The 19,373-nt window shown below is 42.4% G+C and overlaps 1 protein-coding gene across 2 annotated transcripts in view; it reads left to right on the top strand.

Moving 5' to 3' along the window:
• Positions 1-19,373, top strand: part of kremen1 (kringle containing transmembrane protein 1) — a 47,801-nt gene that overhangs the window by 11,548 nt on the left and 16,880 nt on the right. For both annotated transcript variants that reach the window (XM_036525892.1, XM_036525890.1), the window contains exons 2-3: positions 10,420-10,582; positions 16,332-16,423. In XM_036525892.1, the coding sequence (XP_036381785.1) occupies positions 10,420-10,582; positions 16,332-16,423 (255 nt within the window). The remainder of the gene's footprint in view (positions 1-10,419; positions 10,583-16,331; positions 16,424-19,373) is intronic.

The raw sequence follows: 19,373 nt of genomic DNA, 5'->3' as shown, positions 1-19,373 counted from the left end.
AATGGCTTGTAACTTAACCTAATGGGGGGTGCTGATTTTGTTGTGTGTCTTGTATTCGTGGATAATGCGTCAGAACAAACGGTGCATAGAGGCGGCTTACGTGGCGGTTAATGGAGAGCAGTCACACGCTGCCGGTGCCATGTAACCAGATCTTCCCGCCATTCAATGGACCTTTGTAATGGATCTGGTTCTCATGGACAGCACAGAATTAACTAGACCCGTCTGTTTGTCTGCAGCCTCCTCTTCCCATAGCTCTACCAGGGCATTTAAAACCCTCTTAGAATTTCACAGGCAGAGGTTGCTTGCCATTGGGAGACTGCAAAATATCAGTCAGTTAGGTTGTCTGTGTCTCTTTGTTATTGTTACTTGTTTTTTGGGGTCACCCTCACTTTTGAGTCTCAGTGGTGTAGAAGGTTATCCGAGGTCCATTATCCTCTTGCCCTTTCAGTGTTCAGCAGTGTTAACTGCTTCAAACTGCATCAAAATTACGATTAGTAGGTGATCACAGAAACACTGAGCTGTAGCTGGATAACCATCTTTAAAGTACAAATGACTGTGTTTTGTTTTTTTTTTTTTGTCGTCGTTTTCTTATTTTTGTAAAATGTTTCAAAGGGCCACGTCAGATAAGCAGAATTTTGTAAGGCATGAGATAATGGCTGAATGACCCACTGCACCAATGACAACAATGATGGGGAAAAAAAACTTTTCCAGATGATATCGGATTAAATGTATGCGAAATCTGATGAAGCCGTGGAATTTGGAGGGTTGGCAGATATGCCCATCTGTAGTTTACAGAGATAGACAAAACAAGCATGTGGGGCTGGGCTTGCTTCATGAGCACAGGCGTTCCACTTTGCAAGTCCTGAAATGTGGATGCCGATTTGCACACCACACATTTGCCTACATTAATTCCGCTGTAGGGAAAGAACAACCTCGAATTTTGGTGGCTGCTTAGGCATAGTGATGCATTGTCTGTTCTTTCCAAACACCCTCACTGCATTTCTGCAATGGAATGAATACAAGATCAGCCCTTGTTTTTTTTTTTTCCTTAATCAAAATTAATGGCCTGAAGCATCACTTGGGTATTTGATAGAAAACCAGTTACATTTCCTAAAAACCACCAAACGTCATTTTTAATCTCGCCAGCAGAGCAATTATGTGAAGCGAGAGAATGCCTCAAAGTCCTGCATTGGCTGCATAGAGTGGGACTGCTGGAGTCGTCTCCCATGGTGGCATCTGTCATTGAGATTCTGGGAAATTTTCCAATCATCTGGACCCGTGGTGTTGAAACAGTCCCTCGAGAGTTTTTTCTTCTTCTTCCATCTCGTTTATGTTTAAATAAAACAGAAAAAAAAATCTAAACTCATAAATGAAAAGAACCAATTAAAAACTGTAGGCAGGAAGGATCCACAGGAACAGTTTTTGTTTTCCGCCTTCTGTACTTAGTGGGACACATCATGCTTTCTTCAAAAGAACCTTGTTAGATTCCCCATCAGTGTGAAGACCGTTTTTACGAATTCTAGGATTGTTTTCAAAAAGGTTCCATGAGACTTCATCTATAGAAGTTATCAGATGCTGGACACAGAAAAATTTAATTCTATTTTACATTTAATGCACCTTCAAAGGACCTTCATAAAACATACATGCTGACGTGTATATTTATAAGCTATAGAGATTATTTATGACAAAGAGTGATATAACAGATTGTGTTTTGCAGTTTTTCATTGTTTTAAATAGCATGAGGTTTATCACTCTGGGTTAGCTGTCATTGCAAAATCATTGCAATTTCTTATGATTGATTTATTGCTTAGAGTAATAATGCAATTAAAGCTTTATATATTCTACATTAAGGCCATAGGCCATTGATATAAAGTGTGTTGAAAACTTTTATAGCACTGCTTGCATGGAAAGAAACGGTTCAATACACTTGTCTAATTGATTCCAGTCCCAGGAAGAGTATTGACTTGACAGGTCCCTGTACATATTTTTGTCCTCTGGGCCCCACAGCATTATTTAAACTTCTCACAGTCCTATAATCATTCTCCCCCTGGAATCAGAAAGCCAACCATTGCATACACATGCTCCAAAGAGCACTGAACCCCTGCCTAAAAGCTCTTACAATTAACATTCCTAACATGCCAATAAACCATAGCAAAAACAGAGGGATCTAAAACAGGTGTGTGTGTGTGTGTGCATGAGTGCATGGGTGTGTACGTGTGTGTGTGCAGCAAGCCCTCTCTCAACTCACCTCTTTCAGGTGCCTCCTAAGCAAATGATTGACTTTGATCCAGGCCTATCCTGATTTGAATTGAGTGGAATATCTGTGCTCTTTCCCTGTGAACAGTTTAGGGAATAGTGGCTGAGTTCACATTTAGGCAATACTGAATTTGACCGGTTGCTATGCTTCACATTTTAGCTTCATACCTGTTTGTCAAAGAAATGGTGGTGAGTGTAATTTTGTAATCTGTAGTGGCAAAACAAAAGTTAAATCTAGTCTAAGTAATACAACTTCTCATATGATAGTACAAGAATAGTTACTTACATACATTCATGGATTCTTTACATTGTCAAGTATACAGTGTGGATTTTCAGCTCAGATCTTTTTTTCCTGTTTTTGTTTAATTGTTGACCTAATACAGAGATTTGCATACCAGACTTCGGTGTATTACACACTTTCCCTTTATGTTCCTGGATATTTATTGGACCAAGGGTACAAGCAGTGACCTACCTGGGATTTGAACATAACCCCCTCTGGCCACAAGCCCAGTGCCCTAACCTCTCCTACATACCACTGCCCTGTAATTCGTTACATTTCTCTGACTTGTAAGGATCCAGTGGAGAACTTCAAAGTCACCTGTGTAGACACTGGAAGATTGAACAGGGCTCTTTGATGCTGTCCTCAAATTGCTGCCTTTAACGGCAAGTTAAAGACTGGGCGATACAAGGCCGCCAGGACCAAAATAACCAAATGACACAAAGCTGGTGGGTGCACATCCGTCAATAAATTACAGTTGATGGTGGGCGAAAATAGCCAGCACACTGGCTCAGGCCTGAACTTTGGAACAATGGAGCCCTGTGTTTGATGTTCCCGGCATCAGATGCATCTCAAAACATAAATGTGGTTTTGCTTATTAAAATGACTTAGCCCCCACCCCCACCCCACTTTCATTCTTAAGTGCTGAAAAATAAAAGGGAAGAATGCAGTGGGCACGCATCGATTAATGCATGCTTTGTCATTGCGAATATTTATCAGATCTGTAAGCGGTAGTTATTGTAGGGATCATTTTACATGGTCGCACTTTGCCAAAACACCCACATGCAGTGCTTCAGCACCCATTAGACACAGTGAGCCACTATGTCATATATCAAAACCCATATGTCTTCTAGTTGTCATGTCTTGATAGTGCTTTACACCATCCTAAGGACCCATATGCACTTCCATCCAGTAGATACATTAGTGTTGCTTATTTTTTTCCCCCTTCTTTCAGTTGTTTGTTTGCTTTTCCTGTATAAGGGCCCAGCAGGCAGTTGAAATCATACTACAAAGGGCCTCTGGGATGGATATGGAAATCTGAAGTCAGCCATTGTGTTGTGTTGGCCTTATCTCTTTTCGTTGTTGTTAATTTTATGAGTGCTAGCTTTACAGCCTTTCCATCACAAAAGGAAATGTAAATGAACCCAACTGTTACTCCTCTGGCGAAAGCCCCATTGCCGAGACAATTACAGCAACTTGAAAGGAAGCAGAGTGTTCAGGGATCCTAAACTGTTTTTTTTCCCTGTTCTCTGTCTGTGTACCAGTTCAATTTATGGGGAGGTTTATGATTTCTGGTGGATCTGTCCCAAACCCTCTAATTGTGTACCTTGGAAGCAGCGACTTCATTGAAGTCTCCAGATGAAGTAACGGACACACCCCTTTTTGGATCGGCTTGTTTACTTTACGGTCAGAATTGGTTTAATGTGAGTTTGCAGGGGATTTCCTTTTTATTTGTTTAACCTGATGACCCGGACTACTTAAAGACCTGAAAAACAGCAGATTAATAACACCGCATAGATTGAATTCTGGAAGGAGATAAGGCCGAATGGTCCTTTGCTGCAAGTGCAGGTCATCTGAACATCTGCCAGTTTAGAAGGAGCCAACATGGACAAAACCCCTTGGAAGTTATACCTCCCAAAACTGTATAGGGAAAGCAGAATTTAAGTCAGACATTTTCATGTGAAGTGTGCTTTCCAAACTGACATGTGCCTCAGTACCTCAGCTGTCCATTTCAACTAAAAAAAATGCAAATCCGGCTATTTGAAACTTGTTGCTCTGCCAGGATCTGTCTTCTCCTTGTTGAAGTCTCTCTCAAACAGTCAAACTGTCCAGCCCTTTTAAAGTTGTGCACAAATATTATTCCACCTCTGTACATCCCCAAAGAGTATTCCCTGAAAGCCATATGTCTTTTTTATGCCATTTTAAGATCTTTATTTAATGAATTTGACTGCATCATTCAAGACCCACTGTAACTTTAGTCCAGATAGCAGCTTGAGGCAATTTTTTTTTGTTCTTTAAACCTTTTTAAAAGGTAAAACATCAAAAGCATTTTGAACTTTTGGCAGTGTGTGCTCACTCACACTTGGCAGTGTGGATGACTTTAGTCTCTTCCCATTAAAGGGAACAAAAAGAAAGGATGGAGGGTGCATTAGACCCTGGCATGAGGGTGAAATGAGAAGCAGCCATGTTTTATAGGCACTACTGAACTGTTTGGCAAAGATTCCGTCAGGCTTGTGGCAAACTGGAGAGGTGGGGGTTGGCTATTTTTAAACTCAGATGGCGTTCTGCACCTTTACTGTTCTTTCGGTTGGACTGCCACAATCATACAAATGCAAGCGCGGAAAAAAAGGGGTACAGGAGAAAGGAGACAGCACGGGTATCCTCAGAGCTCGGGTCCACTAATGGCTGGCTCAGACCTGACACTGGAAAACCTTCTAACCTCATAACCTCAGACTCGTGTGCAATTTGCAGTGTCCAGCATCTTACAACCAGCTCAAATTGTAACGTCAGTTGTAGGAGTGTGAATGAAGAGCACCTGTGCCTGCACAGGGAGTTACCTGTACATTCTTAGGCTGAGCTTAGAGCTGTAGATTAATTACACCTGAGCATGATGAGACAGCGGGAGAAGCATTAACAGGTTGACTGCTATATGCTGTGTCAAGTGCCACCATGGTGTGCGTGCCCTCATCAGTTTTACAGCTAATTCCAGTAATTTACTCTAAATACCCGATGGGCCATTGACAACCACAAACAAGATCAAAGGGGATAGAGCTAGTTGCAGTTCCAGGGTGAAAACAGAACTGCTCGGACCTAGTACTCAAGGTGTAGTGTCACCAACTGCCTTTTTACAAGGAAAGTAATGATTGGCATGACACCTGAAGAGTTGGATTTGAATATTAAAATGCAGTAAGTTAGTTATAGGGCAATCACATAACCTCCTACCAGAGGCAAGCATAAAAATGAAAGTGTTAAATTTGCTTGTTAAAGTCTTTATTATTGGCTCGCGAGTAGCTGAGTGGATAAAGGCGCTTGTTCTGAGTGCAAGCTGAGCCCTATAGCACAAGACATTGCAAGATCAAGCCTGGGCTATGTTGTTATGTGACAATGACCTGTAGTTCACAGGTCAGGGCACCACACCTAACCTTTTCATTCTAGGTTTTGGTTTGGTATGGCAGCTAGGTTTGCCTCCTCACATTGCTAACTACCTTACAAGTAGTCATTGTATTTACAAATCCAAGGCAGAGGTTGAAGAGCCTGCACAATCATTGATTGATGTGAAAAAAGAAGTTGGATTTATTTAATTTGTCTTTTAACAAAATAAAAAAAAACAATATTTCATAATCTGACATATTATCATTACTTAAGACCACAAAGGCGGCCCTGTGAAAACATATTATTTGAGTAAATGGCTGAATGGTTTTGTATTTACTTTACATGTATATGTATAATGCATGTAAATTCTAATTGTAAAATTATAATATATAATATAATGTAATGTAATACATAATAAAAAATATAATAATTGGTAAAACATGCATCAGTTGTGAGTTTGATGTGATTGGAAAACCTCCCTGATTTGTTACTCCCTGAGAAGTTTTTATTCAATTTTACCTTTGTCTTAGAGCACCAGTGTTCTCACAGTAGAAAAAAAAATATAGCATTCCACCTTCTGGATATACTTCTGGTGTCCATTCCCTGCTATTCGCCAGGGTTCACTGCTTGCTGTGTGCATTCAGTATGATTTAAACATAAGAAACCAGGATCAAATGATGGGACCCTGGCTGGTTCTGCTTTAAACATGTTTCCTTGCAAATTGAGCCTGACGCTGAATGTCCGTCAAGCTCCTACTAGGTCATTGTATCAATACCAAATTCTGTTCTTTGCCCAAAATGCCTGGCCAAGCACCTTGTTTCAGATCCTGGTAACCAGCAAGTGCTGAAAGTGCAGTAGTGCACTCCAGTACTGCTCAAGGCAGAAGCCTTTTGTGTGTTTGTTTGTGTTGATTCTCCAGGAGTCACATGACTACAGGCCTGCTCTCCCTTCCTGCAAAAGACGATCATTTGAAGCCGTAACGTGGAAGCAATTAGCCGTAATCCCTGCAAGTATAATTAGAGGGGGATTAAGTCGTGGTGAATAATCCACTTCTTGCCCTTTTTAATGTTCCTGTTTCTGGTGGTGTGGCATCCTGAAAACATGGAATCGGAGCAAGTACGGTCCTGGGATGGGTGCTTTTTTTTTTTTTTTTTTTTTTTTTTTGCTATTTTTGGGTCCTGGGTGCATCACAGAGCTCTGGTCTTTCATGCGGCGGCGGATCTGTTTTCAATCAGGGCCTCTGATCAAACCACAATAAAGCCATCACATCGTGACGGAGTGGAGTGGTCGGAGGCCGCGTTATTGCAAACAGAACGCTAGAACACCTCGGCCTCACTGAGATGGCGAGGGGGGTTGTGCACCGCTTCCCAGAAGCGGGCATCCTGAGACCCTGCTAGCTTTTTAATTAATCTTCATTATCGTTGTCATTATCTCATTTTCCCCTTCATCCACAACTTCCAACCGCCACCGCCACAAGCAGTCGTTTTTTTTTTTTTTGTTCTGGGACCCGCATCTGTTTTCAGCAGCAGTAAAGCACAGGCTTCACTGGAACCCTCGCCCATTTTAAATATTTTACTTTTTTATTATCGACTTCCTCTGTTCGGCGAGCCCTCTTGGCCAGCTTTGCCACAACAGCAAGATGAGTGCCAGCAGCTTGAGTCTGTGTAAGCCATAATAGAATGTTTTTTATAGTACTTAAAGATGAGTAAACATTCACAAAATTGTGGAGCTCTCTTTAATCTGTGGCACTGAAGCAGCAGGGACAGAACATTGAATCTGAGCTTCTGCAAGGAGGCCATGCTTAAAGGGCACCTTGTATTGTTCTGTAAAACCCAGCAAGCATGTTTGATAGGCATTTATTGGCAGGGGTTTGTAAATCGGCCTTGTATTGGCCATTTATTTGGCGAGCATTCAACACTGTCCCAAACCAAATATTTCACTGGTAGTTTTCTCAATTCTTACTGACTTTCACCATAAAATTTAAATTTCTTATAGATATCTCTGTGAGGAGATAATTGCAAGGTAAACTTCTGATATTTTTGCAGAAAGTATTCATGGTTGCCCTTGCCGGACTTGTATTGCAGGGTTTTGTCACAGCACAGAGGAGTATAAGGTTACCCGCAATTGAGATTAGACCGGAATACCCTGTGATTGCTCAGGGAGCTGCCTAAGTCACAGAAGCGTTGTGACTGCTCTCAAAGCCCCTGATTAAGCATTTTCATGTGATGCATGACTGCCCTTCAATTGTCCTGCATGTAAGCATGGGCATGACACGACCAGCATATATGCATTATGTGAAATGACTGCGTTTCAGACGACGACACAAGGTTATAGTCTGCGAGTCCTCAGATGCGTTTCATTCTGTGCTGCTATAATGCCGAATTGCCACTCCGCGAAGCCACATTTGACTTAATGTATTAACACTCCCTGACTTGCTGCTGCGTTGAGGTGGAATTAAATCGCTAAAGAGGGGAGCCGTTTAGAGAAAATGGAGTGCCATCATAATCATGGAAATTCAATACCGTCGCCTTACCGGGAGCGTGCTTGTCAAGGTGGAGATGAATCAGAGAAAAGAATGAGAGAATAAGGTCGGCTAAATGGCTTTAATTAAAATCTTGAAGGAGTTGCTGAGATGAATTGTTGGTGGCAAATCTAGCAGTCCTGGTAGAGAGAGAGACATCATACTAAAGCCAAACTTTTGGTGTTATCTGATTTATATGTTAATTAGGGCTGGTTCTCATGGACCCGGGGCCAAAAAAGAATATGCTGAAGGTACTTCTTCCAGAAAATATGTCAAAAGAAACACTGAAAATCGTACAGGCACTTTTCTTAATTAGATTGGACTGTGGGTTCCTTTGAGCCTACTTTTGTTTCATTTCTGCTTTCTCTCTCTTTGGACATGACAGAGACAAGGGAAACATGAGTCTCAAGCCCATGGTACTATCGCCCAAACCAAACAAACAATGCCAGCAGATAATTAGTATTATTTTTAGTTTTGTCCAATAACTTTTTCTTATCAGCACAGTTTCATGGAAGGAAGGCCAAGGGTCTTCCATACAGAACATAGGGATCTTTTAATTGGGAGGGGCTAATTGTCTGGCATCTCACATCTCATGTAAAGCCCTGGAGTAAACATGATGCTGTCTTAAAAGGCCAAGCACTGGTTCCCAATCCAAGCAGTCTGTTCCACAGGTTTCAAGCTGACTTGCTGTTAAGAGACTCCACTTAGGTATGAGACTGGCTGGGCTGTTGGGTAAAGTTTAAGGGGCTTTTCATTCAGAGGAAAGGGGCTTAGGTCCAAAGCTCACCATGTATGATGGGAATAGCCCAGCAAGAATGGGATGGACACAGCCCAAAGGAATTGCATATATAACTCCCAATGAGATGTGTGTGAAACCTCTGTCTGCTATGCATGGTTTTACACAGGTGTTTGACACTGCCTAAACAATACAAGTAATTTGGTGAGGCAAGGCAGAGCACAGAGGTGGTTGTATTTTCAGTATGTTGAAGGATATTGAAATCACTAAGCATGATAATGCATACGCATTTGATACTTGAATTTTTTTGCCATTAATACAGGGTTAAAAGAAATTTACTGAGGTTGTGTTTTAGTCAAACTATCCTTACTTCTTTGGAGGCTTCTGCCAGGTGTAGGCCTTTTTGCTGGACATTGCAAGTTGAGTATCCTGTTTTTTCAGTCAGGTAGTTCTGCTTTGTGAAAGATGATCTCGGAGAAAGGGAGTCGCTTTCATGAAGAGCATATCTGCTGTGCCCCTGTCAAAAGCGAACAATGTAAATCTGCGGGCTTCGGTTGTCAGTTGTTTTTGACATTTGAAACGCCATCACTTTTTTCCTGGGGAATGTAATGAGACGTTGGAATCCTCATGAGACAAACTGTTTTTAATTTAGCATACAATATGTTGCATTGCAGTTGGGGGATCAGCAGGCCAAAATTCCCTCCCCACCCTCCAAAGTCTATCTCTTCCTGATTAAGTTTTGAGATCCTTTAAAGGGGAGGCAGCTGAACTGCTCTAGGATATACTGTTACCCGGCGATCAAACCTGTAATCAGATTGTGGGAGATAGAAGGCAGACTTGCTGGAATAAGGGGAAACCTCTGCTGAGCTGAGGGCTCTGTCAGGGGCTCAAAGCCATTCCGCTCCCCGATCTCAAAAACCAGAATACCTCCCACTGAGTCATCAGGACGAAAGCATGAGCACTCTTAAAGCACTGCTTCGAATCATTTTATTCAGTTTTATTTTGATTTAGCAAATAGATGCTTTATTTTTCTGTTTTGGTTGAGAAATCGCGTGGATAAGCTGTCTGTGAACTATGAATTGCAGTCCATATGGTTATCATTGATCTCTGCTGAAAATGCAAACCATCCCCTTTTTTGTTTTTGTTTTTTTTTTTCAGTTCTTGTGAAAGTGAACTATTGGAGGACAGTAACTGAAGCAATACTGATTCCTCCCTCTGTCACATACACAGCATTGCATTAAATGCAAACACTGGCAGACAGACAGTATAAACAGATATAGGTTTTTGCTTAAAGCCTTGTGGTCACAGATTTATATAGAGTTCTAAGAAATCCTAGCTCACTCCACCACATATCCTCAGATGCCATTGCACGTCGGTTTGACCAGCTGTTTTTGTCCTTTTCTCAGAACACTTAGGTGTACCCCATGGAACTGTTCCTGGGATTAATTAATTCATGCACTTGATTAGAGTCATCGCAAATGCTGGGATCTGTCTGTCATGTTGTGATTAAAGAGTGATTCTTTTTTTTCTCCCCAGAGTGTTACACGGCCAATGGAAAGGACTACAGAGGCCGGCAGAACCAGACCCGCCTTCAAGGAGGAAAGCCGTGCCTTTTCTGGAATGAAACCTTCCAGCACCCTTACAATACTCTTAAGTACCCCAATGGAGAGGGAGGGCTGGGCAGGCACAACTACTGCAGGTGAGATACTACAGGCACTCTGCCTTAGTCTTTTGAGAGTTTCAGGGGTTGTATAATAAGTTTGGAACTAATGACCCACTCACAGGCAATTATGTAAATTATGACATTGATTTAGGTGGTCATCATTCTTAACTTGATACCATATAAATATCTGTGATTAATTATAAGGTACTGTATTCTAGACAAAATGTATGGTCCGTCTTTAGTCGTTACTTACTCCGATAGTTAGAAATGTTTTTTTTTTTTCAGTGCATAAAATACTTCAAAAGCTTAACTCTAAATGTCAAGCATTTTAGTAGCATTTGTCAGCATTTGGTGTGTTACTTGAAAGCTTGGAGTGTCTTTTGGCTTAGGTTTGATAACTCTATTTCCCCTCAGATGCACACTTTCCAGTGATTCCCTCTTGGATAAGAGAAGCTATATGAAAGGAAAAGGGCAGAGTATGATCCGTATCTCCTGACCACTGAGCGACTCATGATGAGAAACCAGCTATGCGTGAACGCTTTCCTGCAGCCAAAGTCTTCCGTGTCCCAGTTCCTATTAAACCCCAAGATATGTCTGGCCACCACACTTGCCATGGGGATCTGCCTTGGTATTGCACTACTATCCCCCACATTCCTCAGCTGCAGTGACACAGATTTGAAGACGTATTTTGAGAGCAGTTTTAAGCGCCAGGAGTCAGAGTTACTGCCAAAGTAATGATATAAATACATTAATAACCAAAATGTTCATTATTACTCCTCCGCAAAGTTAGTCCCCCTAACATAAATTGCTGAAGTGTCAGTCATAAATTTTAAGAACAGCACTTTGAAGCTGCATTCTGTTTGGATGGCTAGCCTGTTAAAACTGATAAAATAAAGTAGGCTTGACCAGGGAGTGCAATGAAAACAGAATGGTAATTTACTGGAATAGACAAGAAAAAGACAGCCCATTGGAATGTAGAGGGGGCCTGTTATCAAAATCTTGAGATTATCATAGAAAATATTTTTAACAGTTTAGTGCTTACAGTGCCTCTATACTCAGTTTTTTTAGCCACAGAAACCTAACTAATCTTAATAGGTAGCAAAATTAAGAGTATCCTTTACTCAAGCAAATTCTGTCTTAACCACTTGGACCACCAAACATAATGCACACAGGCTATAATGAATTTAAGCAAGTTTGTTTTTGTTTCGTACACAGTGTTGTGAGCATGATGGTTGCTGACATAAAATAAAAGTGAAAAAATATAGAAGATTATGTTACTCAAGGCTGAGCACAAATCTCAGTGCAGAATGATTGAATCTGGACCTCAGTTGCTTATTAACTTAAATATGATAACCTTGCCACTTTCTGTGTGACCGGGATGTACAGCTGAGGTTTGGTATTTGTATATACCTCACGCTCACTGTTATCTTGTTGCCTCCTCGTTGGTGCTCTCCAAGCTGTACGGGGGGGGTGAAGGATGGAGGTCCCCCTCACTGCCTTTGTGTCCATGTGCGATCCACAGAATTAACGGTATGGAGGAATGAAAGAGGGCCTGGGCTGCTGTGGACAATGAGATTAGGCAGAGTGGTATCTTAACACAGTGGAACACAACCGTGTTGACCTTCCGCATGGGAAGGTCAGGAGCCAGGGCCTGTGTTTGTTGGTTTATGGTCTGGGACCACTTTGCTGAGAGTTCCCACCACAAGGCGTGTTGCTCATACTGGCCCCGGTTAGCTGCTCTCCCATGACCAGCTACAATATTCCGCCTCTCTAACCTAGAGGCCAATCACTGTTAATTAAGCTGATGGATTTGTTTTAAGGGAAACTCTTGTCCAGTTAAGCCACAGTGCTGGCATTTTTAATCATTTGTGTTTGTTCATATAGACTAATAATTATATCTGAGGTCAGGAGAAGTATCATGCTGAAAAGGCCCTTAAGAAAACAATACCCAGAGAAATCATTTGATTGGACATACCGAGTGTAAATGTATTTAAATTTATTCATTTATGAGTACTTTCTGGCTGTGTCCAGCACAATTCCTGGGGCTGTTTTCAAATACTTAATGACTTTTTACCCAGAAAATGTGAAACTAATTTCAAGTCCCAGTTAGACACGTACATTAAATGATAATTATGAGGTACTGCTGATAATTGTCCAAGGATAAATGATCAGTTGGTGCCTTTTAATGTGTAATGGCTCATGCATTCCAGGGCTTGAACCGTAAAAGTTTTGAAACAGTCAATCAGAGTACACTCTGATGAGGCTTGGTTTGATTAGTTGGTGGGTATTCCTAGCATTAGAAGGACCATTTTCTAATTCAAATGCCTGAGCAGAGATTTCTGATCGAGGGTAAGGTGGCGATTGAAGCACAGGTGGATGTCTTTCAGGCCAAAAATCAGCAGTGTCTTTACAGTCGTTTACAGCAGAGTCCTGATGTGAGTGTTGGAGAAGGTTTGTGGGGGGGGGTTGGTGGTCATAAACCTCTCCACATCTCATTGTTGACTTTCCACACGCTGCCTTACTTGAAAGGGAAGACTGGCAGTATGCAGAGAGGCCTAATAGCCTTCATATTTTATCTTTATTGCACGCCATAAAATACTCAAGTGAAAGCATTGAGAGATCGGGCTGAGGAAACAGTCACATTAATCCCCAAAATCAGCCAAGGCATATGTGAGGGTAAGAGCCCTAAACTCCCCATTAAAGTGCATTGTCTTCCTCAATCCTCACCCACCTCATCTTAAATATGTCCTGTCATTTAAATAGGTTACCATATTGCTACTGCATGAGATATGAGCTACATTTTAAATGACAAACCACAGAAATGCTATAAAGATGGTAACTGAAAACTGAAAATTGAGATTGTTTTTTCTTTTCCAGGACTAAAGGTGACATGGTTCTGAGTATGTCTGGTGTTCAATGAAAGAGAGAGGATTTACCATAGATGGTTTTACCATCGATGGATTTGATAGCTTTGATTGATAGATGGATGCACTGTAGGCTTTTGCATTCTTCAGACATCCGAGTGAGTACTGGTGATATATGCAGGTCATTTGCCTTGCTGTAATTACATGGACCTGTTGTCAGATCCAAATGTAAATTCAAGCGAATGGTGAAAAATGGGAATGTTTTTAGGTACTGGCAGTAAGGACACCGTAGGTGATTTATTTGGTTTGTCATTTGGGGGAAAAATATGTGCATTTAAGCAGTTCCTCTGATCAATTTCAAACCCATTTGTGAGTAATGGCCAGATTTGTAAAGTCACTTTTGTTTATTTTGAAACGCAACAGTATTTATCAAACTTATTGTGTCCGGTGTGTCTCATCTATCAAAATGTGGTATAATTAATTGTATCATAGAGTAATTTCAAATTGTTTTGATTCAAATTTGAAAAATTTCAACTGAAATTGGAATAGGCAGTGCCTACTTTTGGGCCTAACATGAAAAGCATCCAGAGAGCTGGACTAATGTTCTTCTAAAGTGTATCCCAAACTAGAAACTTCTTTTTAGATATCATTCATCATTGCCCTTTATCTTCATTCCATTTATTCAATAATTCAAGCTTTGCTCTTTTCATCCTTTAATCTTGATATGTCCATAGAAGAGGGCCTAATATATATACAGTTATAGTGATTTTCATGTTTTTTCCAGTCACTGAAAATCTCATAGTGTTCTCAGTTGACCTCAAAGTCCATGCTTTAGGGTCATTTTAGCCACAAGTATGTCTTTTCCTGTCTTTTCCTCCGCAATGAGAAGTCATGAAACTAGTATACAAATGTTTGGAAAGAAGCATTATGCAGCCAACTTTTTCCTGTGTACATTTTAGTGTTTCAGAATCTGGGCTTTTATAGTTCCTCTGTGCCAGAAAGTTTAAAGTTAATCATAAATTTTATGATTGGAGCACTCTGAAAATGGCTTATTTAAGATGTTTTTGAAAAAAGGCCAGCTGTAGACAGCTGTTTTTTCCCTTCTCAGACACAAGCTTGCACAAGGTCTGCTGTTCCTCAAATAGACAAGGAGGGCCGATGTTGAATTTTGAGCTTGTCAGTGTACAGGCTTGAGGGTCTGCAAGATGAAAGTGGTTACAACCAGTCAGCGCCAAAAACGCAACCACTCCCACAATGTACATATTGCAGATCTGGCACAGCAGTCTGTGTGGAAGTATAGCAATCTCTGTAGCCCCATTACTGTCTCTTCTCTCTCACACACCTCCAGAGATGGCTTCAATTTCTCACAGTTAAGCTCCTCCGCTGACCTTTCATTAATGGACAAAAAATGATGGATTTTTCTTTTCCTCTAGCGCTCCAGTTAAATCTCTACTAATCTGAAGCTGCCCCATGTCATCCCCCAAAATGAAGTGTCTCCAGATACCCAAAGGCAGAAACCATTTCTCCTTTCATCTGGGCATACCTTTTCACTTTGCCATTATGGAGTGTTCTGCTGGTTACAGTAGCACATGAAAGCAAAGCCTTTTCACCGCTGAAACCTGTCATTCATGGGCTAGAGGCGAAAGAGGACCATTTAGTGATCAAAGCATTCGCTCTATTAGATTGGAGTCATTCAATTTCCATTCTCTTTTTTTTTTTCCTCCCGGGGATAATTATCACTGAAATGAGGAGATGAACAAGCGGAGGGGCTCAAGGTGTTCACCCCATGACTACACGTATCGAATGTGGCAGCGTTATGGAGTCTGTGTTTGTGCCATGTTTTTTTGTTTTTTTTGATACAAGCATGTTGAGCAACACTTTGATATCACTACTAATCCTAGCATATACACATACATTCAGCTTGCCTGATGTTGATTGAATGAAAGGAGGAAAGCTTAATGGAGGGTTCTTTGTTATTTAAACTGCAGATCTCTTTCCACTGTCTCTAGACTGTGATTTGCATTATTTTGCTTTGTGAGCATCATTTTTGCTTTGTGAGCATTTTATTTTTATTTTCAAGTATTAAACCCATTTGAATTGCACCTTTACAGTTAGTAGTTAGGTAGTAGTAGTTAGTATTTGTACACAAAGACTGTATCTAGTCTGGAGATACAAATGTAGTCAGAGGAGGACCAGGTAACTCTTGTTGGGATAGAAAAAAGACTGAAATGTTCGCACTTATCTTCATTCATGGCGGGATTAAGTTTCACCCCACAAAAAAGGCCATTTTGAAAAAGACATCTGGATCAATAACCCTTTCTATTTAAAAAGAGAGAGGGAGAGAATCTGGAAAGTGTTTTTGAAAGGAGAAGAAAAGAGATGGAAACACCCATCAAATTCTTCTCGACAAAAGGAGAAATTGGATATCAGTGGCCACAGGGAATTTTGAGGTGCTACATTATATTACAGCACAGAGGGTAGAGAAAAACGGATGTAATGAATTCCAGTAGGCTTTTAATAAGTGACTGGTAGTCTGTACAAAGGAAGGTCTTCTTGGCAGTTTTCATGGTTCACCTCTTGTCAGTCCTCATACAGGCATTACTGACTCAAAACGGGAAGAACTTTTGTAGACTACCAGCAAGGGTTAAATGCACTCAAAGAGCTCAGATGCATCCTTCTTTGTTCGATTGCTGAGGGGAATCTGGTAGAACATTCATCAAAGTACCTCCCAGCTTGATGCTGCTGGTCTTTCACTTTTGGTGGACATGACTGGCTGGGCCACTGAGGCCTTTGGAGTGGGGCTAGTTCTGCGACAGAAATTATCTTTAATCTTCGCTTTTGTCTCCTCTGTGGATAACGTCCTGATGTTTTCTCTCCCTTGACTCCACCCCTCACTCCCACCGCCTTTCCCCCTCCCTCAGGAACCCTGATGGTGATGTCCGACCTTGGTGCTACATCACAGATCATGATGATGGGATCTACTGGAAGTACTGTGACATTCCCACTTGTCAGAGTAAGTACACCTACTTTCTTCCACAGCTTCAAAACACTGTCCTCAGTCTAGTCCCACTCTTGCTCTTTTTAGATCTGCAGGTGTTTCTTCTTCTGATTGTCGTTCTGTGAATTATGACACTCTTATATGCCCTAGCTGGTATGTCATGGAGCTATTATCCAGGGGGAAAAGGTCTATTGCAATTGCAATTACCGTTCCTGATGTGTCTGGACGTGTTAGAGCTACACACTAGCTGTCAGGGATGTTATTTTCATGAAAGATGATGCTTGTGCGTTTGTATGTCTCTGTGTGTTTGCATATGTGTGTGTGTGTGTGTGTGTGTGTGTGTGTGTGTGTGTGTGTGTGTATGTGTGTACGTGTGTGTGCATGTCTGCTTCTTTATGCATGTGTGCACACATTTACAATAGTGCCTTCAAGTACCTTCCACCCTGAAATGTCATGTTACATCCCTGAACATGTTTTCTGCTTTAGTGACACATAATTGCACTCTGGCCTGGTTAGGACTTGGATGGGGAGCCCACTTTTTGTAATATGATAAGTGGCCCAGCCTAGGATACCTTCACTGAATATAACCTGAATTCCATTCAGCTAAAGGAACACCCATAAGATTAGCTTCCACCTGAAGATGCCTGCTTTGTCACATTTGATTAAATTGGTTCTATTCCAGGCCTTTGTGAAGTATAATAGTACATATTTGTGGGGACTCTTGTTTGACCAGTTTTGGTCACATATTGCTATGATTCAGCCCTACAGTTGAAGAGTCATGTAGGCAGAACCTTGGTGGAATCAGAAATGCCAAAGGGACTGTGCAGGAGCACTCTTTCATACTTGCACTGGAGTGCACAGGAAGCTGAGAGGTCAATCCTGCCGCACCCTAAGATGTCCTTGACCTGTCTGTGTGACATGCATGCCCCCTACAGGACTGCGCTGGCGATGGGCAGCAGCAGGACAGCCGGTGCCAGGCCACACCCATCGTTAATGTGTGATGTGGTGTCTTGCACCACCTGGCGGCCCAGTTGCCAGCCAGATTGCTAATGAGGGCCCCGTTGACAGGCGGCCAGGGCCTCCGCGGGTAATTGGAGTTACAAGTGACCTACTTCACACAAGTGCCCTTTTCATATCGGCGCTGGGTCCCCCATGTTTGTCTGAATTACAAGGTTAGCCCTCCCCCGAGGGCAACACTGCGGGACTCCGTGTCTCCGTTGGGTTAAGCCAACTCCTTACCAGCGGCGAATTGAGGCCATCCATTGTTAGGAACCTGACTGCCATGCGCATGCTGTTGTTGTTGTCTGGTCCCATACTGTGCCCCCGCTGCCTTCAACCCATCTCGGCGCCATGTGTCCCACTTCTGATGGTACATGCGACACCCACACCCCATACAATATATCATACACCCCTGTTTTGTTTCTGCAGTTTTGACATGCACTTTGTTATAGCCCAGATTGCTCTTAGCGGGGTTTCTGTAATCCCAAGGCTTTCTGACTGTTTACATAAGCATACATGTCATTCTTTTTTTTTAAAGTATGACCTGCCTTATTGTTGACACGAGCCTCTTTGCCTGGATTGATGCCTGTTTTTTATTCATTTCACTGGAAGCAATTGCCAAGTGCAGAATGGCCTTGCCCCTTTGATTTAGTGTTTGCGACAGGAGCGGCATTCACAGCACTCCCAGTCTGGTAATGAAGGCCACATTTTGTTTGTTTTCGGCCTGGTGCGCCATCTCCAAGGCTTCCCCCAGCATTCGTCAACCTTCCACTGTCATCTTAGGTCATGCTAGAGCACCCTCTATCACAGGGCAGGGTCAGATCATGAAAGAGACATTGGGTCAGGGAAATCGCATGCGTTCAGCCTCATCTGAGTCCAGTTTGGTGTTTAAAAATGCACAGCGTAATTAAACTTTGACAACTCTTGGGCCCCTTTGTTTGTTTGTAGCTTTCCCGCGGCGTCTGGACCTTCCTCTCTCATGCGCTCAGATAGGCGGCAATCGTTTCCAACAGTTCAGCCTTCTGTGCTCTCCTGGTAATGCCCAACTCTTCCTCTGTTCCTGCTGTGGTCCTGTGACCATGTAGCCAGCCCTCAGTGGGCTTGTGTCTGTAAGGGAGGGTCCTTGCTCTCTGCCTCCTTGTGGTGTTTTCTCTCACTTTAGTCCCCATCTCAGCAGCAGCCTGACTAAGGGTTTCTGGCAGCTCTGCCATTATGTGGCCTGCCTCTGTGAAGCCATGTCCGCTCCCCATGCATCTCATCACAAACGTTTTATTTGTATGTAAAAACGCACCTGTTAATCACCCCTTCCTCCCAGCACTGCACGGCACAAAGTCTGCAGGCCAGATATCCTGGTGCTCACATGTACCCTCCATTGTTGAAGCAGATGATGCCTCACTTGGACGTGCTGCAAATGCGTGGTGGGAGACGCTATTACTGTGCTGCTGCAAGAGAGTTTGCCGGGTGATTTATTGGGATGCAGTCCCTCTCTCTTTGTCTCTTTTAGAGGGTGCTGGATTGTCTCCCCCCACTAGACATTGGTGGGTAATGGGGTGTGAAGAATGCGTCGGATAAATCACTGTACGCTCTCAGCCAAAATTACTGCACAGCCTCGTCAACACATAGCGCAGAATTGTCGACAGGATCGCCCTAGATCGCGAGTATCCTGGCACATGTTTCTTTTGGCTTATTCGTCTTCGTTAGCTCTCTGTTTGTGTCCAGATCTGCGTCAGCTCACAACAACAAAAGCCCTGTAACATCCCTTGAGCTTCAGCGTCCCAGCCGAAGACAAAACAATTTGATCCACCTGAGCAGATTGCGTGTGCCTCCGGTCGCTGGGCGCGGAGGATACCTCTGAGTGAACTTGAAAAGGAAACTCCAGGGAGAACAAAAACAGGAGAGTCAGTGGGCACGGAGGCCTAGGGGCGAGCGAGGTTCTGTCTCTCTGCGAAACGACGTAGGAAAAACC

Source organism: Megalops cyprinoides, chromosome 4 (assembly GCF_013368585.1).
Source record: "Megalops cyprinoides isolate fMegCyp1 chromosome 4, fMegCyp1.pri, whole genome shotgun sequence".
Lineage (NCBI taxonomy): Eukaryota > Metazoa > Chordata > Actinopteri > Elopiformes > Megalopidae > Megalops > Megalops cyprinoides.
The sequence above is the reverse complement of the archived record's forward strand: the minus strand, read 5'-3'. Positions and strand labels throughout refer to the sequence as shown.